The 25,000-nt window shown below is 36.9% G+C and overlaps 2 protein-coding genes across 2 annotated transcripts; one reads left to right on the top strand and one right to left on the bottom strand.

Moving 5' to 3' along the window:
• Positions 1-38: 38 nt before the first annotated feature.
• cisd2 (CDGSH iron sulfur domain 2) lies at positions 39-2,551 on the bottom strand. Its single transcript, XM_084103240.1, has 3 exons — positions 2,245-2,551; positions 1,382-1,596; positions 39-1,006 (listed from the first exon to the last, which is right to left on the bottom strand). The coding sequence occupies exons 1-3, from the start codon at positions 2,345-2,347 to the stop codon at positions 917-919; spliced, it is 408 nt and encodes a 135-aa protein (XP_083959366.1). The 5' UTR covers positions 2,348-2,551; the 3' UTR covers positions 39-916.
• A 1,212-nt stretch (positions 2,552-3,763) lies between these two features.
• Positions 3,764-24,461, top strand: suclg1 (succinate-CoA ligase GDP/ADP-forming subunit alph). Its single transcript, XM_084102718.1, has 9 exons — positions 3,764-4,009; positions 5,400-5,500; positions 9,659-9,775; positions 10,055-10,267; positions 12,234-12,291; positions 12,964-13,047; positions 13,151-13,302; positions 18,015-18,203; positions 23,991-24,461. Exons 1-9 carry the CDS (start codon positions 3,976-3,978, stop codon positions 24,015-24,017), a joined length of 975 nt encoding a protein of 324 aa, XP_083958844.1. The 5' UTR covers positions 3,764-3,975; the 3' UTR covers positions 24,018-24,461.
• Positions 24,462-25,000: the final 539 nt, after the last annotated feature.

Raw genomic sequence — 25,000 nt, 5'->3', positions numbered from 1 at the left:
AGAAAAATAGAGTAAAAATCATTTTCAGGAAGATAAAACACGTTTGGTTACCTTTTATTTTATAAAAGTTGTTAGGCACATTCCAGTTATCATACAAATGTAATTTTCATGAACTCTATGAACAAGAGTGTATAAAATACAAAACCAAGTGCCACAAGAAAAAAAGATTGGGATTGTCAAACTATTTATAACTTTGAATATGAAGAATAGCACACACACTATGAATTGTAATTGTCGCAGCATGTTGGTTCAGGTGGACAGAGAAAAGAGGGCACATTTCTTTGATACATTATGATAAATGTTGTAATATATGAATGATGTGTAATAACAGCTGTGACCAAAGTGCAACGGGAAATGTCTGTAGGTATACGAACAAAAGTCAAGTTTAGTATCCTGAACTTGAAAATGTTAAAATAATTTAGCAAACATTTTAGAACTATTGTCGGTTTAGGAATAATGCTGTGTCGAAAAGGAAAAGCATGAGCAAATCCTAATAATGTACTTTACATTGAAAAGTTAAAAGTATAATTTTTGTTGTTGTCTTACAAAATGTCAAACGCACATAAAATAGTATTAGTACAAGGCAACTTAGTTAAAACTGAATCTAGATGTAGATTAAGATTGGAAAAGACACTTTCATGGCCACAAAGATTGATTAGCAACGATGACCGCCATTTTTCCTTATGGTCCTATTATATTGCACACAAAAGTCAAAACTACATTCGCCAAGTAGCCTATAACAAAAAGAAAAACACAACAATGTAACAAAAACTAAATCACAATAAGTTGGAAAAAGTTTGCGGTAAGTACAACAAATGAAATTACAGCAAGTTTTTCCATGGAGAAAAACATGCATTAAAAAAAAAAAAAACTGAAATAACAGAGTTTTGTCCTACTCCGAGCCAAAACAGGTGGGCTACAGAGTCTTCTTCTTAAGAATAAGTGGACCAACGTTGTCCCCCGTCAGCTCATTATGCTTTATGTGCGATTTATCGCAAACAGGAAACTGCAAGATAAGAAAAAACAAATTAACTGCTGATAAGTGACAAGACTTTTGACAAAACTCACACTCTCAAAGAGGAAGCAGAAAATCACACATTTCCACACAAATTAACAGTTAAAAAGTGGTCATATCATAAATGTTTTATTACTTATTACATTAAGCTCCAAGTATAATGTTAATCAAGGTTTTGTTTTGTGCCAATAAGTCAGAATTTAGTTGTTCCATATTAATTTCCCCCCTTTGGTGCTTCTACAGCATGTTTTGATAGTTGAACCACTTTACCGCAAAAGTTCTAGGGAAAAAAAATATCACCCACTTAATATTACCTAGATAAACTGATTTTCTACGCAAAACATTTTCTCTCTCAGGCATTCCTACCGTTTTAGATCGCCAGCAGCGACAGTAACAAACATTTGGAGTCCTCAGGTCCTCTATGTCGATCTCATTCACCACTCTAGGGTTTTCTTTTTGGATCTTCAGATTTATTAGACTGTCTCTTTGCTTTTTCTTCTTGGGCAGGAAGGGCCGGATGGTCAGATATCCCAACAGAGCCAAAATCCCCAATAATGGCAGAAGCCGCAACCACTCTGAAACTGAGACACAGTGTTAGAACTTATCATATACTTAATGACAACATAGTGAGAGCTCTTCCGCTTGCAGTGGAAAAATAAGTGCATGTCAGATTAAGTAATATTCAGTGATTAATACACTTTTTATATTTGCACACATGTGCATTAGCGATGAACTGTTGCATTACACAATAACAGTTGCTGGACCCTGAAGATTGGTCATTTTAGGTATCTGTACAAAAAACTTTAACATATTTAACTTACAGATGCAAATATTTCTGCATTTCTTGTGCCATCATCTATAATACTACAATAAATCATGCCTCTTAGAGGCAAAGCATGCTATCAGATGCTTTGCGTGTTTTGTTCTTCACACATTTCTAAAATAGACACACACCGGTCGTTGCTTTGTGGAATCACTTGAAAAAAGCACTGCCTCATGAGAATCTTCTCATGCAATTGTATGAAAACAGGTGAAAGATAACACAAAAACATGTATTTTTTCCTACCTAGAAACACGTGCAGGCAACCAATTACTTATTTAAGCGTTATTTGAGTGTTTAATAGATGCAAAACATAGACACATACAGTACATAACTCTTTCCATGAAGGCATGCGCGCGTAACTTTCCACCTACGCTTGTGACATTTTGTATGATGATGAAACACATACCTGTCAGTCGCGCAAAATCTCCGATTGATTCTGGAATGGGCAGTTTCTTGAGGTAGGTTGGAAGTTGCATTTTGATAATCCTGGAGATACTTTCTAACACCATCTTGAATGACTTTGTGCGCTTCTAATTGAGAGACCCAACAGGAGAATATTTCCTGAGACGTTCTACGTCATCGCGTTAGTGCACTTGCGTAGTCGTTTCCGTTTGCTCTTGAAGAGCGACTATTCAAGGCCATAGAAATCATATATAAACGCCAGATGTCTTATGGCGCAGTCACTTCCGGCATCACCGTTCGGCCATCTTGTCACAGTGAAGCTGTGCATTAAGGTGAATGATCAGCATGCACACAAATCATCTTGCTGAAATCTTGACGGATTTACAAACGGTTTGGTTTCTTACAAACGTTATTAACGTGGCTATAATTCCGAATGCTTGAACATGTATGTTATAATTATTCATATGTATGCACTGTATGTATGCAGTGTCATAACTACATCTCTGACGTTTATAACAAACCAAACCGTTTGAAAATCGGTAGCAAATTGAGCAAGTTATGGTTATTTAAAAGTACATGCACCATTAAACGAGTGAGCGAGCACACTGTGGCAAGATGGCCGCCACGTGCGGACGTCGACCTCCATTGGCCAGCAGCGAGCACGAGACATCTAGCCTTTATATATGGTATCTATGTTCAAGGCTGGAAGAATATACGTAGAATATACTTTGACTGTGAATAAGCGTAAGTGCACCACGCCCCGTAAAAGCGTCAACCAATCACCATCTGCAGAGTTGGTTGAGCGCGATTGGCCCGTCTGTCACCGCGCCACTTGCTTTCAGTTTTTAATAGCTCTTTACTTTCTTTTGTACAAGGAAAGGGGTCTGGACAATATCAAACAAATACTATATAATTAATAAAGTCAGAGATGTATCTTTTAAAATATCACACAGAGTACTGTTAAACAATATATAGGATAGATTTCTCCAACATTCAATCAAGAACCATACAATTTGAGTTGCATGATGTAATACAATTTTTAGTATTATTATTTTTATTTACTTTTTTTGTACATAAATAGCCTGACATTGCTTGCATACAATTTATTGTAAATTGTAATTTTACTCCTGGCACAATTCATTCATTCATTCATTCATTTTTAATGTTTAATTTGTACAAAATAATTCATTATTTGTAGTTCTACCCCCAACCTATTCACAGAAATTTCATTTTGAAAAGAAAATGGAAGCTATTAAAATTTTATTTTTGCAATCATGTGGATCATTAGTAGACTGGGTGGTCATGTTCACAATGTGTCTTTCTGTCTTCTTATTTCTTTTCATTTAACCTTCATTTACAGTTTTTTTTTTTTAACTGTAAATAAAATCAAAATATGGATACTGTGTATTAATATCACTTTCTTTTAGTGGTGTAGTACTGCAAATAGTTAAATTAATTATATTATATTATATAGAACAACATTGTCCAGCATTCCTTGCGCTTTTAAGCAAATAATGCCCGTTGTCATGGATTAATTCTAAATACAGAGTTACATTTTTTCCTAAAGTCGCATGTAATGCTATAGTGTGTTTTAGATGTAATTTACCCACAGACTGTAAAAAATGCATTTGTCCCGTATGAAGGCGATTATATCTCTTCAGGCATCTAGCAGGACTACTATGTACGCTGACGTTTAGGTCCATGTCTGTCCGGTGTCATTGGTGAATGACCGAAGATGTCTCATAGCAGGTTGTTTGCCCGGTTCCTCTGTAAGTAAAACGAACACGAGTGTTGTTACATTTTAAACACATCTCTGTCTTTGTTTTGACTTTGTTCCAGCAGACATTGAAAACGTGGGAGTCATTTATTTATTTCTATTTCGATTAAACACACATAGTCAGCTAATGCTAATGCTGTTGTGTTGCTGTTTTCAGCACCAAATGTAACATATCAGTGGACTTATATCAACGGGTGACCTGTACTGGTAAATGTGTTTAATTTCAACCTCGTCACGAGGTTGTCTTTTTAAAATGTCTCTGCTATGTTAATGATAGTATCTGGGTAACTTTGAAGATAACAGACACAGGACTATCATTTGATGTAACTTAGTGCTAATTTATATGCTGGAAGGGACAGAGACTTGTCTTTGTCTTTGCAACAGTTATCCTCAACTAGGATGGCACTATTCTTTATATTAAGTCTGCTGAACGCGTGTTGACAGTGTGACATGTAGGTGTGTGGTTGCTTGTACTTCACTGACTGTATGTGCGTAACATTTTAAATACTTAGTTTTATTCTATAATAATAACAATGTAGAAAATCAAAATGCTCTGAGCATTTTACAATGTCTGTGAAAGGGTGTTGCCATTTTTGAAACTTTTGGTTAACTCTTCCAGTCTTGTGCAATTCAGTTGTCTGTCAATAATGGAGTTTTCACTCCAGCTGAACAGAAAGCAGTGTTGACTAACTTCCCTTTGTGATACACTGCATGTGCTTTTTAAGAACCGTAAATCACGAACTTAATTAGATTACAGTTTAATGCAATATGCACATCTGTTGGAAGTATGATCATATTGGGGGTCCATGGCATCTAAAAGATTGAAAACCCCTTGTCTACGAGTGGTTTAGGTGAACTTTAACCTAGAGAAATGTGGATGGGCTGTTTAATGCTGTCAGCTGTGATCAATAGCCTATTGTCTTGAAGTCCTATTCTGTTCTGTTATGTCATTCAAGAGTCAAAACTGTTCGCCGATCACTGATAAACTTATTGGATTTTTTGGTTCAGCTTGGTGCTTTGCAACTGTTGTCGTCTGTTCCAACCCTGTGTTATTTCTAAACTATTTGAGAGGTCAAGGCAGCATGACCTTTGGACATCAGACACTGTAGGGAACGAATAGAGTAATGTGAAAGAGAAGCCAACAACTTCTTCTTAGGCCTAAACTAAGTTTACTAATATAGCTGCCAAGTTGGCTTTGCATTTAGTGTGCAGGCAGGTGTGTTGGACACAAAATGAAAACAAGAAATCCAATATTTATACAAACAGCAACATTTGGTCATGCAGACTTCGCTAAGATTGTAAAAAATCCTCTTAAATGTTTCATACACTTTTGGATGTGTATGTATTGACTTATTCCACTGCTGTTGTCTTTGTATTTGCAGTGCAGCAGGCTGGGGTGAGACACTGTTATACTGGAAACAGGAAGAACCTTTACATCGACAAGAACACTAAGGTCATCTGTCAAGGCTTCACAGGAAAACAGGTGTGTAACCCCAGCCTATGCACCCCAAAATTCCTCCTTCAGATATGAGACCGATTATTAATCGATATATTTTAAATAAGTGGCAAGAAGAGTGGAATATGTACAAGAATAATAAATTGTATGGAACTAATCCGGAAATTACAAACAGAGTTTTTATCAATTTTAAAACTAGACTTGATCAAGTTGTCTACACTAGATGTCGTGTGGGTCACACAAGTTTGACCCATGCTTTTTTGCTTAAGGGTGAAGATCCAACTCTATCCATGTTTTGTAAAATTCCCTTATCTGTTAAACATATTTTATTGGATTGTCCTGGACTTATTACAAGCAGAATGCTCTTTTATGAAGTTACTTCACTTAAGGACATATTTAATGAGATTATGCCTGAAAAGGTTTTGGATTTTTTTATCATGTGTTAATTTAAAAAATCTTATATAATATGACTTGCTGTCTTTATTTTTTATTTTATTTTTTTATTGTATTTATATGATATTTGTATTTTTGCCATGAAAATAGCTTTGAGTGCTGACATGGCATTAAATAAAATAATCTGAATCTGAATCTATGCACCACAAAACAGCCTGCATTTCAGCCCAAATATGTGAAAAGTTCTGGTTTCATTTTAGTTATTTTATTTCATTTTAGTACCTTTTTGTTTAGTTGCTGATTGAAGTAACCAATATTTGATTGGTTGTGGCTCACTTGAATGACAGGAGACTGGCTGAGAATTGAGCAATAACAGGAAATCTCACTGTATTTTGAACTTGATCATCTACTCACCATACCTGACCATAAGGGGTTAAATGTAGAGATGCACTGAAATTTCCACAACCAAAAGTATTTGAAAATGTATTTTCAGTCGAAACAGTTTTGGAAGGCTGAAATCAGTGACCGCAATGGGGGCGTTTAATTAGCGCTTCTCCGATGGCGTGTTTTGCCGTCTATTTTGGATAAACTACAACAGGTAAACATGCCAACTGTGTGGATGATAGGGAATTTTTGACAATATCGATCTTTTAGTCTACGCAGCTTTCATTTTATGCCTGAATAAAACTTCACTAAACATTATCTGTAGCGTGACTGCCTACCATTTAAATATCTCAATAAGCTTTTTTTTGTGTGTGTTAATTTAGGTATATAACAGAGGTCTCAGCAACGAAATGAACAATAATAAATGTTGTTTTGACACTTTTTGTTTCACAAACTGAGCGATTCGAAATCATTTTTATGGTAATTAACATCATGTCACAGATCCTGTCGATAAAGCCAAAGTTTTATTTAACCCAAAATATGAATATTAAGTGGATAAATCAGGTTTTGCAAACAGTGAGCCACAGAACAGATGAATCTGACGAGGTGGATGTAAAGCCTGCATGCTTATGAATTTATAATTTTGCACATAATTTTTAGGAACTGAACGCTACAGTGGTCAGTCTCTCTTCCTCGTTAGTAATTATGTTGGCCACAACATTTTGAATGCAAAGTGGTTTTTGATGCCTCTAAAAAACACAAGTGGGAGGAAACCATAAAAAAAAGAAAGAAAAAAAGATGAATTCAATAAATAACAAATACATTTGTTTCTAAAACAGTATATTAAAGTGCCCCATTATGCTTTTTCAAATGTTACCTTTCATGCAGTGTGTAATATATCTGTTTGTGAATGTAAAAGGTCTGTAAAGCTTTTAAGATCAAAGTGCACAACAAATAGAGTTATTGGCTCCTGAAACGAGTCGTCGACAATTCCAGTCTCACTTCCTGTTTCATACCTATCTATACCTATACCAATTTTACATAATGCCAGCCTATGGTCTTCATTGGCTGCCCGCAAACCATGTTTACTTTAAGTCGCCGTCAAACACTGTAGTTGTAGCCGAGGCCTGGAAGAGTTTGGTTCGAAAAAACGCTGCGAATCCACATTGCTGCACTTCAAAAGGATGACGACTCGTGTTGGAATTGATACGGAAAAACTCACGCCATCGTTCCTGATCGTATCACTGTGTATACAAGTACTGAGGAAGCCTCCAGAGCTGAAATTCAGTTATGGTAATAGGCGTTTTGTTTCCGAGAGGTAGACCAATCATCCGTCTGATCCAATCAGAGCAGACTAGGCTCACGGAAAGCAGGGATTTAGACAGACTGAATTTTCCAACGAACCCTTTTTCAGCCTTTAAGAAATAAGGTAGTCTGCAATGTATATTATGAGAAAATTAAAGTGTTTTTTGACCTTTCATGTATGCAAACCTGTTGTTTTTGGTCTCCTACCTAAAGAACCTTTATAATAGGGGCAATTTAAATGTATAAAATAAAAATATGACGTGACCGCTTTAAAGAATATTGTTATACATGTGTTGGGTTTTAAATGTACTATCCTTTCATGCTTTATTTTATTATGAAAGGAGGAGAGACATCTAATAACCTTGCTTTTCTCACCCCTGTGATTTATTTCCAATCTCTCATTGCATTTCTCTAACTCTCCTTCACCCTCTTACAAACGGCTCTTTACCATAATAAAGGGTTATTAGATGAAGTTTTAATGAACACTCATTATAATTAGAAGGGGATGAGGAATGACTAGAGTGTCATCGCGGCATATTAACTTTGCTGTTCGGCTACATAAGCAAACCATACCTCAAATTAATCGCTACACTGTTAACGGAGGCAGCGTGCAGGAGAAACGGCAAAGTTAGCTCAGCACTTCAGCGTTAATGAAAGTATGAGAACAAATGATGGTAGAAAAGTTGGCAAGGGGACGCTCGGAGGGGAAATGGATCGGAAACGTGCCAGGTTTCCTCATTCTTTCTAATTATATTTAAAACATTACAGTGGTAGATATTGACGTGATACTGGCGACCCTTATCTTTGGACTTATCTGTGATGTTTCAAAATAATTTGTAATAATTAACATGGACATAGCGGGAATGGAAGGTTAAAGTTCGTGACGCACCATTTTCACAGACTGTTCAAATCCCTAATCATGGGTAAATAGTATTTTACTGATACATTTTTATTTTAGTGCTTCAAATAATGAAAGTGCATTTGTAAGTCTATGTTCTGGGCTGCATGCTGGGAAAGTATATATATCATGTTCCACATTAGTGTCTTTACATTTAGTCTGTAATTTAATAACCAAGCTAAACTGATTTATCTACATACTGCAAATCTTGCAAAATCGTGCATAAAATATGCTATGCGTGACCATTACGCAAAATATTTTTTCTTTGTGTTATGGCTTGGGTTCTGTGTTCCAGCAGTGTGTCACATGTTAGTTATACAGATGTAATTTAAAATGTTACAGACTTTTTTTTTTTTATTTGTTTTATTTTAGTTTGTTGTATTTTATTAAGGTCCATTTACTCTTTGTTTGTTTTATTTATATTTTACTTTATTTTAATTTGTTCTATTTTATTGAGGTCCATGTACTGTACATTGTCTATAATTTTTATACTTGTGTGTATTTTTTTTCAAAGCCATTTTCCCACACACTCTTTGACACTTTTTTCTTTTCTTTTGACAACTCTTTTTTTCTTTTCTACTTCTGCCTTTTGAGAAAGACCACCTTTGCACTTTGGTCTGCTCATGCTCTGGCAGCGGGTTTGCTTTTGAGTTCAATACAAACGTTAACGTTTTTTATTAGCAGTTTCTTTGAAAAGTGTACAACATATCAGTTGTTGTGTGGTCACAAACCAATCAAAAATTATGCTGTATTAATGGTTAAGATGAAATTGAATAAAATGATCATGGACCTGGTTAAAAATGCATTTCAGCCACTCCTTCTACTGCTAAGATTTGCAGAACAACAGGTGCTTCACATGAGCAGAAATGGCTCAAGGTTTAGTGAACTTTCACACACTTCACTTATATCTTTAGTTCTTTTGATGTTTAGGAATGATAGTATCTGTCTGTTCAGAATGAGTAGTTTGTATCAACAAACAATCTTTTTGGACAGGGGATGAAGTTTTGTGTTCTCATTCTCAAAGTTACTATATGTTTTCATAGTACACCAAGATCTTTTACTCAAAAGGAAACCTGATTTTCCTTTTGTTTTGTGATGTGACCCATTTAATGTTAATACATTACAAGCTGACTATGCTGCCAGTAAGCCAAATTCATCTCTTTCCTTCACTGAATGATATCTTTTTTTTCTCTCTCTGTCTCTAGGGCACCTTTCACAGTCAGCAGTCTCTGGACTATGGCTCTCACTTAGTAGGAGGAGTGTCCCCAGGCAAGGGGGGCAAAACACACCTGGGTCTGCCAGTCTTCAACTCTGTAAAGGAGGTAATGGCCTGTGTGACTGCTGACAGTCTCCTTTGAGCCACAGTTACTTTTTGGACAGCTGGTCTGATTCTCTGAGGGTACTTAGGGACATTTAAGGGGACTTATTTAGAGCAGGCAATGCCAACCGTAACAGAAGTGTTAAAGGCCAGAGGCTGGTTGTTTAATCCTTATCAGTTTAAACACTTTCAAATAAAGCCCAACTGCAACTGAAATACTGAAATTGGATGTTTGACCAAGTATTTTTTTAGTTCTGTGAATGATTCTTAATTTGTTTTTTAGGCTAAAGATGGCACCGGGGCTGAAGCCACCGTGATCTACGTGCCGCCCCCTTTCGCTGCAGCCGCCATCATCGAAGCAATTGACGCAGAGATACCACTAGCTGTCTGCATCACAGAGGGAATCCCTCAGCAGGACATGGTGCGGGTTAAACACAAGCTGCTCCGCCAGAACAAGACCCGCCTCGTTGGCCCCAACTGTCCCGGTGTCATCAACGTGAGAGCTGCACTTATGCTGTTTTTTTTTTGTCACACTTTAGTTTAGGGTCCAATTCTTACTATTAACTAACTATGACTTTTGCCTCAATAAATTCCTAATTACTGCTTATTAATATTTAGTAAGGTAGTTGTTAAGTTTAGGTAGTGTTATTAAGTGATGTAGAATAAGCTCATGCAGAATAAGACATTAATATGTGCTTTATAAGTAGTAATAAACAGCCAATATCCTAGCAATATGCATGCTAATAAGCAACTAGTTAATAGTGATAATTGGACCCTAAACTAAAGTGTTACCTTTGTTTTTTTGTACCCACACAGGTTTTTGGAAACCTTAGTCAACTAACACAGGATTTGTATTATGAGATTAAAATGCTGTAAGTTTTGAAGAGAAGGCATATGGTCGAAGTTGGCAAAATTGTAGATGTCATTTTAACACAAAGAAGCCACTCTTTGAACACTGTCTCTCTTAAAAACACTGTTTAAAGTCAATGTGGAACACATTCACAACCCATTTTACTTCCGTAATGTGACAGATTAATCAGGATATTCGGTTGTGGAAACTTAGGTTGTGACTTTATATATATATAAAAAAATATTTATTTATTTATTTATCTATTTATTTATTAAGGAATTAGTACTTCTTTTCAGCAAGGACATGTTAAAATTGATAAAGTGGCAGTAAAACATTTTTGCAATATTTCAAAATATTTCTATCTCAACTAACTGCTGTTCTATTGAATTTTCTATTGATCAAAGATTCTTAGAATCAGAAATATTTAGCAATGCAACTGTTTTCAGAATTGATTAAAAAAAAAAATTTGAGCAGCAAATCAGCATTCAGAAAATCAGCAAAAACATTAAGAAAAACTTTTGACTTACTCTTTTGACGCAAGTCGACTTGCATAGGCCGTCTGCCGGAAGCTAGTTATTTTAGTCGATAAAGTTTTAAATATGGTTATTTTTCTTACATGAATGCATCGTTTCACTTCAGAAGGCCTTTATTGTCCCCCCCAGAGCTGTGTGGAGCACTTTTATCATGGATGGATACACTTAGATTGTTTGGACTACAACATGATTTTTCCGGGTCTTATGAAGTCACATTGTTACTCATTTAAATAATCCACACCAACGGAATACACAAAAAAGTGGACGAGGCCTGGTTGAGCTGCTGCTATGTCAAAGAGACACTGTTTTTTCCAGAACGTTTCCAAAACTCTGACGAACTTAAAGTGGTTAATTTATTTTAAACACTGTTCCTAAACAGATACACCCAAACGTTTATCTGTGCGCTGCACATTTTATGGAGAACAGCTTTGTTTTCTGTTGCTTGTGTAAGCTCTCGCTTTTGTAAGACGGTTCACCGCTCCTTAGGAAAATTAACCATGGTTGTTCATCAGTTACTATTTGCATCACCTTAGTTTTCTGACAAATATCACAATTAAATGATGGATAACATTGTATCTATAATGTATAAAATTACAGAAAACATAAACTTAAACGTCCTGTGAAATCCGTTCTGGACGATCCTCTTGACCTTTAATATTGTCAGGGTCTGAATCGGGCTCAAATTGGTTTGAAATTGACGAAGTTTGTGAAATTAAAGTGTGTGGTCTCCTCCTCTCTGCTGCCATCATGTTTCTCCTAACTAGGTTAGGACACCTCTCCAGCACTCTTAATTAATTTAGGAGCTGAGACCTAATCTTAACACATAGGAAGCTTAATGAATCACACTTATTCTTAAGTCTAGGAATAAAAATAAAATTACCTAATTCTTAGAATTTTGACACACTTACGACTAACATTTTACTCTGAGCGGCTTTATTGTGTATATATATATGCCCCCTGGAATGTGTATTGAATTGGGTCATTTTTGATTTTATGTTTACTTCAAAACCTACTGCTTGTAATTTTTAATTGCCTAAAGTAAAATATATAATTTAAACTTTTCTTTTCTCTACTTGCAGCCTGGCGAGTGCAAAATTGGGATCATGCCTGGACACATCCACAAGAAAGGAAGAGTTGGTAAGAGCTCCACTGGATGACACCTTTTTTATGACAAAGTAAACTCCCACAGTCATCCTTCCAGAAGAGTTTGACACTGGAGCAGCTCACATACGGATTGAATAGGATCTTAAAAGATCCTAGCATTCCTCTTGTCTTCAAGTTCATAAAATAAGCATCAGACAGACAGAGCCACAGGATCTCGATTTGAGATGGACCCTTTTAATGTGTCGGATTTGTAAGTGTGTCTCACCATGTCAGGGATGATGAAAAGTCTCTGCTCGAACATGAACTCAGATGTAGACCGTAACGCAGTGTTCAGACTGCTAAAAAGAGAGCGGTGCAGATAACTTCTCATCAGTGCTCTGTCAAGGAATTTTAAACTGCAGGGCTGTGCCGTCACATCAATAGACAGATACCACAAGTTTTTGAGGAGCTCTGAAGAATAGTACTCTACTATTAATTATTATTACTATTAATACTATTAGAGTAATATACTGTACCTATTAAGTAATCATATGTTTGAACCTTTGCCAGTTAAGTACTGCAGTGTGCAAATTTAAATTGTTAGTCATGTTTTTTTAATCTAATAGTTAGTTGTACTAAATGAATATGTTCAATTAACAACACAAATTACATTATAAAATTGCAATTTATCTTTATCTTGCTCTATTCTCCCCTTTATTTTCACAGGCATTGTATCTAGATCGGGCACTCTTACATATGAAGCAGTACATCAGACGACCCAAGTGGGTCTGGGCCAGTCTCTGTGCATTGGTATGGCAAACTAGCCATCAGTCATCCATTATAATACATCTGCCTAGACAACAGGAAGTGTTTAGTGCAGAGAGGTCTTTGAATAAAGTGTCTTTTCTTTCAGGTATCGGTGGAGACCCTTTTAATGGCACTAACTTCATTGACTGCCTGGAGGTGTTCTTGCAGGACCCAAAAACCGAAGGCATCATTCTGATTGGGGAGATTGGAGGAGATGCAGAAGAGAATGCGGCAGAGTACCTGAAACAGCACAACTCTGTAAGCTGCTTCTAATGTTCACACATGATTTCTTAACTGAGAAATGCTGTTAAATGTAAAGGTTATATGTCTGAATGTGTCTTATAATATTACCTCAACCTTTTAACACTTACTTCCTTACCCTCATAACACAAGGCTATCTTTGTGCTATCTCCAAATTTTTCTACAACAGCAACCTCCAGTTGTTGGTTAACTTCCAGCAATGCATTTTATTTTATTTGTATTTTTTAGGTCAAATTTGTTCAGCAAATGCATGTAAAATAAACAATATTTCTGGCTGTATACAGGTAGAGTTAAAGCAATAGTTCACCCTAAAATGAACCCTCTTCATTCATCCAAACCCATATACTTTCTTCTGTCAATCACAAAAGGAAATGTTAGTCAGGATGTTCACAATACTCTTTTTCTAAACCATTAACACTGAATAGAGACCAGGGGCTGTCAAGCTTCATAAAAGTAATCCATTTGACTCTTTCACTATACTCAAGTCTTCTGAAGTCATATAATAGTTTTGTGTGAGGAACAGAGTAATATGTAGGCTGTAAGTCAATGGAAAACATCTCCTCCACAGTAGCACAGTTCAAATAGGGACACATTCAAATTTAACAAGTCGTGATCTTTTATGAGACATGGAGAACTGATGATGTTTGGCGTCATTGACATCAGATGTCATATTTAAACATGCAAATGAGGTTTGATATTTCCGTCTGTTCATCACAGAAAGCTATTTTATCCATTCAAAAGACATCTCATGCATATTTGATGCTGGTTTTGTTATTTCATTTTTGGTGAACTGCCTTTAAGATCTTCCACACACACCACTCAAAGGTTAAGAATCACTGCTATTCATTCATGAATCACTGTTAGACCCATGAATCAATGCTTATTTTTTCTTCGCCCTTGGGACCTACACAATGTTTTTCATCTTCTGGATATCGGCAGCTTTCTCCAACAAACAGGAACCCTCACCTCACATGGAGCTCCTCTTTCTTTGCTGGCTGGAGCTACTCACCCCTGAGCTTACATTGTTTCTGTGAATGAGAAAACAGCCTCCAACTGCTCTTTGATCTGTTTTGGCTGTGAAGAAATATCTACAGGGTTTTTATTGTGATCTTTGGACCAGCCTGGTTGAATTTCACTCACAATCAAAGACCTCCCCCACTCCTCTAACAGCGCCTCAGTTTGTGTCATCATTAAGCATGTCAAATTTATTCCTCCAGTCTGAGAGCCATAGAGAGAGCTGATGCATTTACAAGTTTCTTGCATTGGGAGAATTTTTCTGTCTGTGATGTTGAAAAACAAGCGTTGGCACGAGAAATACTCATGGAATAGTTTCAGCCGTGCTGATTGTGCCAAATTGCGTACAGCAAAATGACGCACGAAAGTCCATTTTCTCAAGAGGAACTCAGACAGCCAGACGTTATTCAGATGGAACTCAAGTCTGAGAGCGTGGCAGCGGAGGGGCGCGGTAACCCCACGAAAATCAAGCAAATCGCTCTGAATATGTTAACTGCATGAACAAGTGCCTCGTGTTCAAATAGCCTCTTCTCCATCCGGTGAATCAGACTGTTTTAAAGAGCTCGTTCTTATTGTTGCCACATTTAAATTGAACTGACATGGCGAATGTCAACCTGCAATTTTCAGCATTGTTGAGAAGTTTCACAGTTGCATAAACCATTAAGCGTTTTAGTGTACTCTGAGAAAAGCGAGCATGTAGCTCTTTGAGCACGCATTAGTGCTGTGAAACTTTCCTCTTTTCCGGCCTGTCAATTAAATTAGTGGGGGAATTGAATTATTCCTCACCGACTAGTTGCAGATTGTGTGAAATTGGTCCTTTCAGGTAAACTTTTCTCATTACCGCAGCAAGGTAGTTTTTAAGTGAATGCTCCAAAGATGGTCTTGGCCATGAATAATGGAGATCAATACATGGTCATGCTACATTTCATCCAGTGGATTCAGCCTTGGGAGAAGCATTTGGCAGTTATGAAATTTTCCGTTTGTGCCGCTGTTAACAAGACCTGAATCGATCAGACTGTTAAACGCACGCCAGTCTCATTAAGAAGTGCGGACAAGGGATGATACATCTGGTTCTAGGCGGTAATGGAAGCGGCAATCCATACGGGAGCTTGTAGACTATTAGCTCTTGAAAAAGTTATGTCAGATTTATGTTGTTGTATGAACCCTTTAAGACTGGCCTAGGAAGAGCGTCTGTTTTTTTTCTTTTGGAATAATAGTAGTGACAGAGCTCATGGTCCAATCCCATAACTTCACAGCACATTTCAGGACCCCACACTTCCTGTTGGATCCATATCTGGTACTTTTATTTATTTTTATTAGCTGCGGTGGCATTGTGCAAATAATGGTGTGAGCACCCCGTTTTCCTCTTTTCTGTCAATTTATCAACTCCCTACTAAACGCATACACCAGTAAGTCCTTGTGTCAGAATTTCCAAGGCAAACTGCAAAATTGCTTTTCAGCCAAATTAGCATATTGATATGAATATTCCTCTCATGTGCTTGTCAGCTATGTGCTTGTTTTTGCTTATTGCTAACATTTGTCACCTAGGGAACGTTGCCCATTAAGATCCACTTGCAGTCCACAGTCACCGCGACAATATTGGGAGCTGTTGAATGATCGAGAGGAAGCTTTCCAATAGTTAACATGGAAACCTGACAAATTGTGTTTTCTGCAAACGTTCATTGCATATCTATCATCTATTTTTCAATTTGTACACTTCTAAAGAGATCACTCACCCAAAAATTACAATTCTGTCATTATCTGTTCATCCACATATGGTTCCAAACATGTTCACTGAATTTTCGCAACAACAGCGAGTAAATAATGACAGCATTCGGGTTACTTTAAAATAGGGTTGTCTAGAGAGTGTTTGAGAAAGTCATTGTCATTCAACAAAAAAGGAGCTCAAAATGAAAGGATGGCGTTCCATTTCAGCATTCTCTCAAGGTTTTGTGCATGAGCAAAATGTAATTACCTCAGTTCATTATCGTAATCTTCCCAGATTAGACTTTAGTCTGCAGTCGGCTGCATGAACATGAACAGCTTGAGCAGAGCTTGAGCTTTGAACCGAAGACTTTATAATGGCGCATTATAATGTTAGCGGGTAGTTGAAGATTATCAAGTATTAGGTTAGACTGTCTTTGACTGGCGGTCACATTCATTTCATCGTCTCTACCTCAAGTTTGCATTCCCATTAAAAGTTTTTAGTGAAATCAAAAATTGCCTGTGAAGTTTAGGAACCTTCCCTCTTGTGAGATTCTAATGGGCACGTCTGAATTAGTGCTGGCTCCATTTGAGCCCAGGGAGGTCTATTACACCGTAGAAAACAATCCATTTGCATTCCTATTGATCTCTGGCAATAGTTCAGCTGACACAGGACAGGAACCCCCAGAAGTATACAACTGAAAAATATCTTCTGTAATATAATTATAAGATGACAGTTTTATCAGAATACACCGTTTTTTGGGGTTTTTTTGTTTGTTTTTTGAGTGGCTGTCATTACAGATATATGCTTCCTCCCCCTATTTAGCTTAGTATTTCAGCCTTTCTAAGAAAAGCTGTCAAAACGGCCATAAAAACATCCAAAATACTAGTCTACCATTTCATTCTAGACACTCTCATCCACCTGTTGCCCCACGCTGGTGCGATTACGACAGCCCACATCCCACTCTGGAATTATGATGTCATTCATGAGGACAAAATATGGTTGGAATGAGGAAAAAACAGCCTGAGCATGATAGTCCATCAGCGATGGCAGTTAATTGGCATGGACATGACAAATTACCTTCCATGAAAGTGAGATTGTATTAAATGACAGACTCTAACCACTGTCTGCCCATCTGCTTACTCCCACACACGCTATTAGATGCCTTGATCTGCCTCCTTTGTAATGCCAATTTTGAGCACAGTATGCACCATCTAAAAGCCCCTGCACTTATCTTTGCCTCTTATTTACAAGTCTATAAAAATAGAGACTCACTTCCTGTAATTGTCTCAAAATATTATTCTTGTAGGCCTTACTTAGCTTCACTATGACCATAGTTATTTTAATGGATACCCATTAAAGCAGTGGTCAAATTAAACACATTTTTGGTGTACATTGTGATACCCAAGACCAATTTTGTATAAACGCACACAAGTCAGTTTAAAAAAAGATTTTTTAAGATTTAAAAGAATGTTTTAGTAAAGAAGTCTCACCAAGGTTGCATTTATTTCAACAATTTCAAGAAGCATTTCTTATTATTATCAATGTTGAAAACTAAGGAGCTCTTAGGGGAACACACGTTTTTAAAGTGAACACAATGTTTTTTTGGGGCAACAAAACGTTTCTTGGGGAACACAAAAGTTTTACAAGCAAACGCAACATTTTTTGGAGCAACAAAAGTTCTACGAACAAACACAGTGCTTCTTGGGGGAACACAAGTTTTACAAGCTAACGCAACTTTTTTGGGGCAACGCAAAAGTTTTACGAGCAAACAACATTTCTTGGGGGAAGACAAAAGTTTTGCGAGTGAACAAAACGTTTCTCCAGGAAATGCAAAAGTTTTGCGAGTAAATGCAAACTTTCTTGTGGGAAAGCAAAAGTTGTAACAGTGTAAAAGTCTTTACGAATCCTAGCTGGATATAAGTATTAATCTCGTAGAAAAAAAAAAAAAGGTCTTTTAACTTATGTCTTTTTTTTTTTTACTCTTTAGGGTGCCAATGCTAAGCCAGTGGTGTCGTTCATTGCTGGCTTGACCGCCCCTCCTGGAAGGAGAATGGGGCACGCAGGAGCCATCATTGCTGGAGGCAAGGGGGGTGCCAAAGAGAAGATCGCCGCGCTGCAGTCGGCTGGAGTCGTCGTCAGCATGTCTCCGGCTCAACTGGGCAGCACCATATTCAAGGTGAGACCGTTTTCTCTCTGTGTGAGCTGTAAGAGTCACCACAGAGCTCACACCTCACTGTCTAAATGCTCAACTGTTTTTAGCTTCTGCAAACTCAAGCATGCAGTGAGCAAGCCATTAAAGACGTTCTTTTTAGTAAAAAAATCTATTTGTATTTTTTATTTCCCTCCTTTTAGTTTGAATCCTCACAGTGAGGTCAGCTTGCTGAAAACTCTTTTTAAAGTGTGCTGTGGGCCAAACAGTGACTAATATAAAGGGCCCCTTAGACAATCACAGCAGTTTTTACCGTAAGATATTCAATAGAAAGCTACACCGCAAGAGAGAAAATGAACAAAGCTCCATTTATATTGGTGAGTTAGCAGCTCTGCCTCTTTATCTCAATTTAACACAGCCAGCGCTTTTAACAAGATGTATAAAAAGTGAAAGCGTGTATTATACTCATTCATCATTTTAGCCTTTCATTATCAGCACTAGCAAACGCTCCTTCCTCTGCATCAATACCATTTTCTTTCCTCTTCCACCACACCCCTGGATTCTAATTTGTAATCATTGGAAGTAATGATGAAAAACACTCTGGCTGGTTGTTAATTTTGCAGCCCATTGTGTTCATACATCTCTGTTTATCTCATTGGCCGATTTAATAATGATGCCACATACGCACGCCTCAAAGCTTTTTCTCCAGTTTATCACACACACATGTTACAACTCACGATGCATCAACCTTTATCCCACAGTGTCTCTGATTATTCCTTGTGTTTATGCCTGGATGATATAGCCAAGAAATATTTGTCAGCTTTATGACTCTATTCAGTATCTCTTTTTATGCATCATTTTGACCACATCAGATTTAAAATGAAAGAGTTAGTTCACCCAAAAATGAAAATTCTGTCATTAATTACACACCCTCATGTCGTTCCAAACCCGTAATACCTTTTGTTCATCTTCGGAACATAAATGAAGTTCTTTTTGATGAAATCTGAGACCTTTCTGGTCTCAAAAGTTTATAAAGAGATCGTAAAACTAATTCATATGAATTGAGCGGTTTAGTCCAAATTTTCTGAAGGGACTCGATCGCTTTATATGATGAACAGATTGAATTTAATATTTTATTCACATATAAACACTGATCAGCGAATATAAGCAGAAGCTCAACCGAAACTGCTTGACCCGAGAGAATGAACCTCATTGGTTCTTGGAGAAGCTCAAACGTAATGGAAACACAAGAATGAACCTCATTGGTTCTCGCACGTCAAGCGAACACGCTTGAGCTTCCGTCTACCACAACTGATGTGTGTTGATGTGTGTTGATGAATGTTTATGTGAATAAAAGCCTAAATTCAATCTGTTCATCATATAAAGCGATCGTGTCTCTTTAGAAAATTTGAACTAAACCGCTCAATTAGATTGGATAGTTTTACTATCTCTTAATGAACTTTTTGAAGTGTCAAAGTGGTAATTGCGTTGGCTTTTAACAGAGGGACAGAAAGCTCTCAGATTTCTTTAAAAAATATATTTGTGTTCCGAAGATGAACGAAAGTCTTACAGGTTTGGAACGACACAAGGATGAATAATTAATGACAGAATTTAGATTTTTTTTGGTTAACCCTTTATGTGAACGCTTTTAATATGTTAAGTATTAGTATTAAGTATATACTTATGTAAAGTAATGATCACTTTTGATGTTTACTTTTAAGTGAACAAAAGAACAATTAGATGTACATTACTGTTAAAAACGTTTGGGTTCAGCAAGATTGTGGTAATAATTTGATTCAGCAAGGATGCATTAAATTGCGGTCAAATGCTGTTCTTTTGAACTTTCTATTCATCAAACAATCCTGAAAAATATAAATATTTCTGAAAAATATTAAGCTGCACAAACTTTTTCAACAAAATAATAATAAATGTTTCTTGCACACCAAATAAGCATTTTAGATTGATTTCTGAAGGATCATGTGACACTGAAGACTGGAGTAATGATTACTCCATCAGCTTTTCCATCACTTTTGAAAACAAAATCATCTTGAAAAAATGGAAATGTTTAAAATAGCAATACAGAGTAGTTTACAGCAATATTTAAAGTGTAGAAGTATAGTATAGTGTAAAATGCCACACTGTAAAGATTTTTGACTGATGATACAAACAAATTTTTGAATCAGTGTTTTAAATCTTAAGGTAAGCAGACAATTTGAACTAATTCATGGAAATTTATAAAAAAAATAAAAAAAATTCTATCTAATCCATTTTTGCCAAGTATCTTAACGCTTTACATTTTTTAAAGAAAATTAATGACTTAATATGCACGATAATTCATTTTGCAGGGATGTGATTTTTCCGGATTAATCCGGAATTCCGGATTTTCCGACCTGAAAATGTGACCTACGTGAATCATGCAGATCTGTAAAAAAAAATAAAAATGGGCGGCGGGGGGTGGGGGGGGTAATCTCACAGCCGTCACCATGGTAACCCGGGACGGAACCACAATCGCCGCGAATCGCGGCCACACCGGGCGGCACGTCAACATGGTTACAGATGGCAGAGAGATGCAATCTTTCCCCGCCCAGCGAGTGCTTGAAGTGCGTCAGAAACAGAGCGCGCGCGCGATCAGTTGTTGGTAATTTGTTGTGTAGCGTGCGCGACGCCGCATCCAATGTAGACAGCATTGCTTTTTTTTGAGGGCGCTTAACACACAGCTCGTAGAAACGGGCCTGGCAGCTCGCGCCAGTTCTAGACGCGGTGAAAGTTTCCTGATTGTGACGGATGGCCGAATTTACGTGACACATTATAAATGAGCATTATAGTCTGCGATAGATACAGTGCCAGAAAGAAGAGAAGAGGATAAAGACAGAGGTAAAGTGATGTAGTGAATGAACAGTTTATCTAATTGCATAGGAGTAAGATACTATAATTTCATGGCAGTTATTTTTACCTTAGCAGTTGTTCTGAGTTCTCCAGACTGTGTGATTTTGTTACAATCATGTCAGTTTTAAGACGCATTTTTTATCATCACTTTTTTATTAATGTTTTACCCTACAGTTGTGCAGTTTTGGGGGGAATACAGTACAGGCCAGTACAGTACAAGTTTCTTCTGCTCATCAAGCCTGCATTTATTTGATCAAAAATACTGATTTTTTTTTTTTTTTTAATATTGTGATATATTATTACAATTTAAAATAATTGGTTTTCAATTTATTATACTTTAAATTATAATTTATTTCTGTGAAGCAAAGCTGAATTTTCAGGATCATTACTCCAGTCTTCAGCATGTGACATCCGGTCTATCACATGATCCTTTAGAAATCATTCTAATATTCTGATTTATTATGAGTGTTGGAAACAGTTCTGCTGCCTAAAATATTTGATGAATAAAACGTTAAAAAGAACTGCATTTATTCAAAATAAAAAAAAATATTTTCTAATAATATAAATCTTCTTTACTATCACTTTTTATCAATTTAACACATCCTTGCTGAATAAAAGTATTGATTTATTTCAAAAAAAGAAAGAAGGGGGGGGTGGGGGTCTCAGTATATTTTCCTGCTTTTTTGTCCTTAGCCAATCACATGCCTGATTTTATTTCACATGTAGGCCTATCACAAAATATTTGCAAATATGTTGTGAATATTCAGTAAACCATCCAGTTCTACTAGTGTGTACTAGATACACATGATGTAATCAACAGCAAATACTTAAAGGACAAATCCAGTGAAAAATGAACCTAGGGGTAATTAACACATGGTTACCGAGTCGATCGTTCCCTGGGATGCGTTTTCATGAAAATCGAATGTATAGAGTTTTATCTTTAAAAACAGATTAGCTCATAACACTAGTATATGGGGCACAGAGTAAGTAAAAGTAAATCACTAGTTAATACCACTAACAAGGCTCAAAATAGCCTCACACTAACACGGTAGCATAATGAGGGTCCCTACATGCAAACCAAAGCATTGAGAACTTTGTAAGTGTACAGACAGTTTAATAAGAAGATACTTTATAAAGACAGTACATTACGCGTTTACAGCCATTCGCCATCTTGGAAAACAGTCTCGACTAATCGAGTCACGAACGCCGTGCTAAGTGAGCTGGTCGATAGGAATTACGCATAGTGAAATCTAACGTAGCACGGCGTTCGTGACTCGACTAGTCGAGACTGTTTTCCAAGATGTTAGTGGTATTAACTAGCGATTTACTTTTACTTACTAGTGTTATGAGCTAATCTGTTTTTAAAGATAAAACTCTATACATTCGATTTTCATGAAAACGCATCGCAGGGAACGATCGACTCGGTAACCATGTGTTAATTACCCCTAGGTTCATTTTTCACTGGATTTGTCCTTTTAATTTCTTATGTTACTCAAGGCCATTTCCTGCAATATTATTTCATAGTGCTGGAGACAATGCACTGCTTGACCACTAGATGGCAGTAGAGCTTCAAGTATTTTTACTGAAGATCCTGAGCATCTTCCTCTCTAAAACATGACATTTGCATAAGGGAATTCTCTCTGAAATGCACCATTCCGTCACCCTTAGTTGAGGAAAATGCATTTTCAAAAGCACAATGCATCACCCTGTAGCTGTATGCCTTTGTAAATTAACTATGTAAATAGCTATTCCTGACTGGAACAATCTACATTTGTCTTTGTATCATACAATGCATTTCTCACAGCTTTATGTGTTTACCCACAGCTTCTGTAAATGTTTTTTCCCCTTTTTTTCCTGTGCGATTAACCTTTATATGGCCTCAAAACCTGAGACTCACAAAGCCATCTCCTGTTTAATGCAGGGAGCTTTTCTGCATTTCCACATCTGAAAAAAAAAAAAAATGCTATAGATTCTATTAGACTATTAGAGATGCCAAGATGAATAAATAAAGCCTGAACAGTCTAGCAATTTAAAAAATGGTAGACACACACACACACACACTTCATTTAACCAACTATGATAGCTTCATAAAATGGTAAATCAATACTTAATGCATGGTTTTGGTGAACAATACTCGTTAATACACTAAACACTGATAGCATACAGTGGCTATGTTGTTTTCAAACGATTTACATTAAAAGTGTATTTATTCCGTACTAAGCACAAACAATATGGTTGGTATCCATGTTTGGTTTTATTATAGTTCATCACTGAATGTATGATGGTAGATTTATTCGCACAAACAACATCAACTGACTTGTGTAGACACACAGACTGGCTGTATGACACTTTATCGCAATGGAAATCGCTAAACTCAAACATACATATTTGTCTGTGTTTTCCATCATCTCCGCTTTTACCGCAGTGTCGAGAGGATGCACAGATTGCAAAGATTAAGTAAAAAACAGAAAAGAAATGTAGTCTTTTAAGAGAAAAGCTCTGTTTGGGACACCTGGCAACCCCAAGCATGAACGCTAGAGGAGGTTTGTTACCAATGCGCAAATATCAAATTAAAAGAAAAACTTATTTTTGTTTTAATAATAATAATAATGCACTTTAAATGGGTTTCGAAAAATGCTTCGCATAGTAAAAACAGTACATAAAACGTTTTTAGGTAAGATTTTAAATGATCAGGTGACTGCCTTATGAATCATTTTTCTGTTTTCATCCTTTTCTTTTATGTTTCCCTCCATCTCCATATTTAATTCACCTAATTTATCTTCTGTATTGTCCATTTCATCCCTTTAAACCAGTAAACTCTGTTGACTCGCACAAACTAACGGCATAACAGACCCCTGACATATTCGAGGCGGACCCTTGCTGATCATGTTTGTTTGACTCCTGTTTGCACTTCCTTGTTCTCTGCAGGAGTTTGAGAAGAGGAAGATGTTGTAACGTGTTAGACGGAGAGTGTGAGAAACAGACTGCCCTCCCTGCCGGAGCCCAGCACCTTCCTCCAGGCTCAACCGTGCGCACACTGTTTTCAGCTGATTCTATGAATACGTGGTCCGTATTTGGACCAGAGCAAATAAAAACATTTCAAAATCTATCACAGCCTTTGTCTTAGAAGTGTACAACACAGGAACATGTTCACCTTGTAATCCAGCTACACTCGGAGCAATGTCAGCCATTTGTTGCTTTATGTGATGATGTCCTCTTCCCCCCTCCCAGAAAATATGTGTCTAATACACTACCTTGTAGTAGTTAATTTATTTGTACATTTTCATCATTGTCTACGCTCCATTTACCGACAGCAGCTCAATTGCACGTCTCTGGCGATGGTGTACTTGAAAGATGCATGTTATCCTTTGGGCAGTCTTGATAAATCTATCGCCCCTCTGTGAGAGCTAATGTGTGATTTTTGAACTGAATCGCTCTAGAATGCCGTTCTCCCTTTGTGCTGGAAATCATTTGCACAATTGAAAGCCTTTGAGTTTCTTTTTGCAATTCACACGGGCTCAGCGTGATCTTCTGGCTCCCTGAGTCTTTGAGTGCATTAAATGTCATTTTTCTTTGGCATTGAAAGCATATTTTTTAAGCATCTACTTCATGTGGCAGGTGCAATTATACACATGAAGATGGCCACAACAGATTTCGAAAAGCTGTACTGAAGGCGGTGTCATTGTCAGGTAATGTCATGAAGTATCATTGAGAGTTGGACAGCTGATGGATTATTTAGTCTTTTCATGACAACTTTCACTTTAGCGTGACAAATTTGCAGAGCTAAATGGGCCAAATTATTGAAATCTAGTTTGCATCGAAAAGAGCGAAACTACATGTCACCTGTCCCAGGCTTTTAGCAAGGATTTTCATTTGCAGACACAGGTTGATTAATTCTGACATGCCTCTCTGGGAGGTAAAAATGTGTGTGGGAGGAC

Source organism: Abramis brama (assembly GCF_963993115.1).
Source record: "Abramis brama genome assembly, chromosome: 2".
Lineage (NCBI taxonomy): Eukaryota > Metazoa > Chordata > Actinopteri > Cypriniformes > Leuciscidae > Abramis > Abramis brama.
The sequence above is the reverse complement of the archived record's forward strand: the minus strand, read 5'-3'. Positions and strand labels throughout refer to the sequence as shown.

Bases quoted from the DNA above. Each gene is read 5' to 3' on its own strand.
- cisd2 (XM_084103240.1), bottom strand. From the start codon at position 2,347: ATGGTGTTAGAAAGTATCTCCAGGATTATCAAAATGCAACTTCCAACC. The intron at 1,597-2,244 runs GTATGTGTTTCA...ACTGTGTCTCAG, and splicing joins AGATTTTGCGCGACTGACAG to TTTCAGAGTGGTTGCGGCTT. The intron at 1,007-1,381 runs GTAGGAATGCCT...CTTATCTTGCAG, and splicing joins GCTGCTGGCGATCTAAAACG to TTTCCTGTTTGCGATAAATC.
- suclg1 (XM_084102718.1), top strand. From the start codon at position 3,976: ATGTCTCATAGCAGGTTGTTTGCCCGGTTCCTCT. The intron at 9,776-10,054 runs GTAATGGCCTGT...TTTGTTTTTTAG, and splicing joins TCTTCAACTCTGTAAAGGAG to GCTAAAGATGGCACCGGGGC. The intron at 13,303-18,014 runs GTAAGCTGCTTC...TTTACTCTTTAG, and splicing joins ACCTGAAACAGCACAACTCT to GGTGCCAATGCTAAGCCAGT.